This window comes from Phytophthora parasitica (assembly GCF_000247585.1).
Source record: "Phytophthora parasitica INRA-310 unplaced genomic scaffold supercont2.72, whole genome shotgun sequence".
Classification (NCBI taxonomy): domain Eukaryota; phylum Oomycota; class Peronosporomycetes; order Peronosporales; family Peronosporaceae; genus Phytophthora; species Phytophthora nicotianae.
This window is the reverse complement of record NW_008649058.1, coordinates 50,680-52,539: the sequence shown is the minus strand read 5'-3', so window position 1 is coordinate 52,539 and position 1,860 is coordinate 50,680. Positions and strand designations below refer to the sequence as shown.

The 1,860-nt window shown below is 52.3% G+C and overlaps 2 protein-coding genes across 2 annotated transcripts; one reads left to right on the top strand and one right to left on the bottom strand.

Moving 5' to 3' along the window:
- Positions 1–390: 390 nt before the first annotated feature.
- Positions 391–1,722, bottom strand: PPTG_17766 (50S ribosomal protein L27). The gene has a single exon (XM_008915548.1). The coding sequence runs from the start codon at positions 1,052–1,054 to the stop codon at positions 659–661; it is 396 nt and encodes a 131-aa protein (XP_008913796.1). The 5' UTR covers positions 1,055–1,722; the 3' UTR covers positions 391–658.
- On the top strand, positions 1,169–1,860 carry PPTG_17765 (hypothetical protein). Its single transcript, XM_008915547.1, has 4 exons — positions 1,169–1,327; positions 1,406–1,424; positions 1,501–1,636; positions 1,710–1,860. Exons 1-4 carry the CDS (start codon positions 1,224–1,226, stop codon positions 1,730–1,732), a joined length of 282 nt encoding a protein of 93 aa, XP_008913795.1. The 5' UTR covers positions 1,169–1,223; the 3' UTR covers positions 1,733–1,860.

The window sequence follows — 1,860 nt, the reverse complement described above, 5'->3', positions numbered from 1 at the left end:
CCCATGACGTATTGACAAACAGTTTGCTGAGTCGTGTTGTATCACCCGATGAAGTTGGCAGCGCTACGGAGCTAATCCACAGCTAACGAAGCTGTGCTAGAAGTTATCAGTTAAAAACTCTAGCGCAGTCTCCATGCATCTCGGGCGAGGCTCGTAATTGCTAGTCGCCTGCAGATGATGACTGTCAAAGATACGCTATTAAAGTACAAACTGGGGATTCGTGTGGCAACTTCTTGCTTCGCAGCAGCCATCGCGGTTTCATCACGGATTTAGCCGGAACGCACTCCCTTGCAAGCGTCACTCTGAACAATGCGCCGTCGAAACGTTGGAGCGCTTCTGTGCCTCCTACTTTGGATCGCCCCCACTTCACCTTCATGTGTACACGACCAACTCTCAGCTCGTCTGGTCTCAAGCACGCAAAACTACGACAACGACCCTCGCCATCCTCATGACATTCAGTACGCCCCAGTACCAGCGCCGTCCACCAGTGACCAAGAGCGACCTGTCATCATCGAGCACGCAGTCGAGTTACAGGAACTCTGGCCACGCCATCAGCAATAAATCTGTATCACCCGAATACAAAAAATTCTGCTGTGTATACAGTCGAAGAATCTTTCAGCACTGTTTAAACCCTTTCGTCTGCCTATATCTTTGTCTTCTACGCGCTGCTCTTCGCCACTGCGCGCTGCACCTCGCGCGTGGCCTTGACCGACACCTCCTGGCGTTTCTTAGGCACATTGTACCAGAAGCGCACGAAGCCATCGCGTGTGGCGAAGATAGTGTGGTCCTTGCCGAGCCCAACGCCCGTTCCTGGGTGGTACTTGGTGCCGCGTTGGCGGATGATGATGTTCCCGGCCAAGACACTCTGACCGCCGAACTTCTTGACGCCCAGACGCTTGGACTCCGAGTCGCGGCCGTTCTTGGTGGAACCACCAGCCTTCTTGGTGGCCCAGCGGCGCGACAGCGTGTATACTCCCTCTGTCGTGGCCCCCACGCGCGCAGTCGTCGAAGCGCTGCATCCGAAGACGCGCGCCATAGCCATTGCCATCGACATTTTTGCCGCTGTGGTCCTTGCGTTTTGACCACACAAAGGTCAGGATAATCAGGAGTGATGGTCTTTTGACTAGAGGTCCCGGATTGGATTAAACTTTACATAATAAGGGACAGAAAGTGTTCTATGTCGCGAAGCGTCGGATAATTTGCCACAGTGAGAAGCGATTGCCATGACGTACGTGAGCGGGGGCGACGTAGTGGCCAAGCGCTCGCCGTGGCGTCTGTCCATCGTGACCGACATGTTCTGGGGCGTCGTTAACTTCGTAGGACTCTTGTACGTGGCGGAATGCGCTTATTACACCGGACAGTGAGCTGAATTGACGTCTTGCGGTGTGTGTTGCATGATGAACAGCGTGACATCGATCTTCTCGGTAGGTTTTGTGCTTTCCGTGGTGTATTGCTGCTGTAGATTTGACTCTGGTTGTCTCTATTCTTTGCCATTAATAGGATCCATCGACTGCTACACGTCCTAACAGCAACATCAGCCAAGGATCGACTTCAAACCGCGGCATAGGCGGCAATGGACGCGGAGGGCCGCGTCGAATGGGAGGAATTAACCATCGCGGCACCATCAACCAGCCAAGTACGTCCTGCTACGTGGTATACTGTACCCCAATTAACTAAAGCTGACACTTTATGCTGTATTTACTATGCAGTGGGCGGAGGATGCTGTGGCTAAAACTGTCAAAGTTTGTAAGCCAAGCAACTTCTCTTCGATATCCTGCATAAAGCAGCATAATGAATGCAAGTATACAAACTGTCACAGGTTTGGCTACATGCAGCATATATTATGTGATCTATGAAGAG